Source organism: Verticillium alfalfae, genomic scaffold (assembly GCF_000150825.1).
Source record: "Verticillium alfalfae VaMs.102 supercont1.6 genomic scaffold, whole genome shotgun sequence".
NCBI lineage: Eukaryota > Fungi > Ascomycota > Sordariomycetes > Glomerellales > Plectosphaerellaceae > Verticillium > Verticillium alfalfae.
The window spans coordinates 1,617,570-1,618,361 of NW_003315033.1; the positions used below are offsets into that span (position 1 = coordinate 1,617,570).

At 58.8% G+C, this 792-nt stretch overlaps 1 protein-coding gene across 1 annotated transcript; it reads right to left on the reverse strand.

The window, feature by feature from the left end:
* Positions 1-31: 31 nt before the first annotated feature.
* On the reverse strand, positions 32-658 carry VDBG_05600 (conserved hypothetical protein; the record flags this gene model as incomplete). Its single annotated transcript, XM_003004441.1, has 1 exon — positions 32-658. The coding sequence occupies one exon, from the start codon at positions 656-658 to the stop codon at positions 32-34; it is 627 nt and encodes a 208-aa protein (XP_003004487.1).
* Between the last annotated feature and the right edge of the window lie 134 nt (positions 659-792).

The window sequence follows — 792 nt, forward strand, 5'->3', positions numbered from 1 at the left end:
CTGCAGACGAGTGAGACGTGCAAGGTCGAGTTCAAGGATGGAGAACCACATTCTCCCTCCGCATCTCGGCCGAGAAGACGGGGATTTGGGGTTCGAATTCGGAAGGATCCCGGTGCATCCCCATCGTCATGGCCATGCCGAGAATGGCGCCCAATTGTGTCCACAAGACCTGTGGCCTCGCCGCCGTCATGCGCATGGCTTGCAGGAGCAGCATCTCCGTCTGCAGCGTCGTAAAGTCAATCAGTTGTTTGCCCTTTAAGCTGTGGAGCCAGGACTTGACCAGCTCGCAGGCCGTCGGGATGTGAACGCCGTCGAAATCGGTGCCAATGCTCTTGCGCAAGCCCTTTGACTTGGCCTCGAACCGCGAACCCGTGGCGCAGATGGCCAGAAGCTGGGGCAGAAATGTGTCGCCCTGCAGTTTTCCGTCCCAGTACATCTCGTACTGGGCCATGAAAGTGGGTATGTGTATGATCCTGTAGATCGTCTCCGTCGTGTGTATGTACGACCCGAGAAGCTTGTCGCAGACTTCGCGCTTGGGGAGGACGTGTTGCATTCGACCCCGCACCGGCGTCGTCGACTCGACGTACACCGTCATGGGCGTGAGCGACTCCTTGTACGAGTCGAGGATCAGCTTGTGCAGTCGGGACAGGGCTGACATGAGATCGCGAAACTCGGCCGAGTCAGCGTGGTTGGCCAAGAACTCCTTGGCCTCGTCAAACTGTGGGCGAAGGTCAGTGCGATTCCAACAGGCACAGCGGTGGACCACGCGACAAGGTTCGGCACGGTATGGTC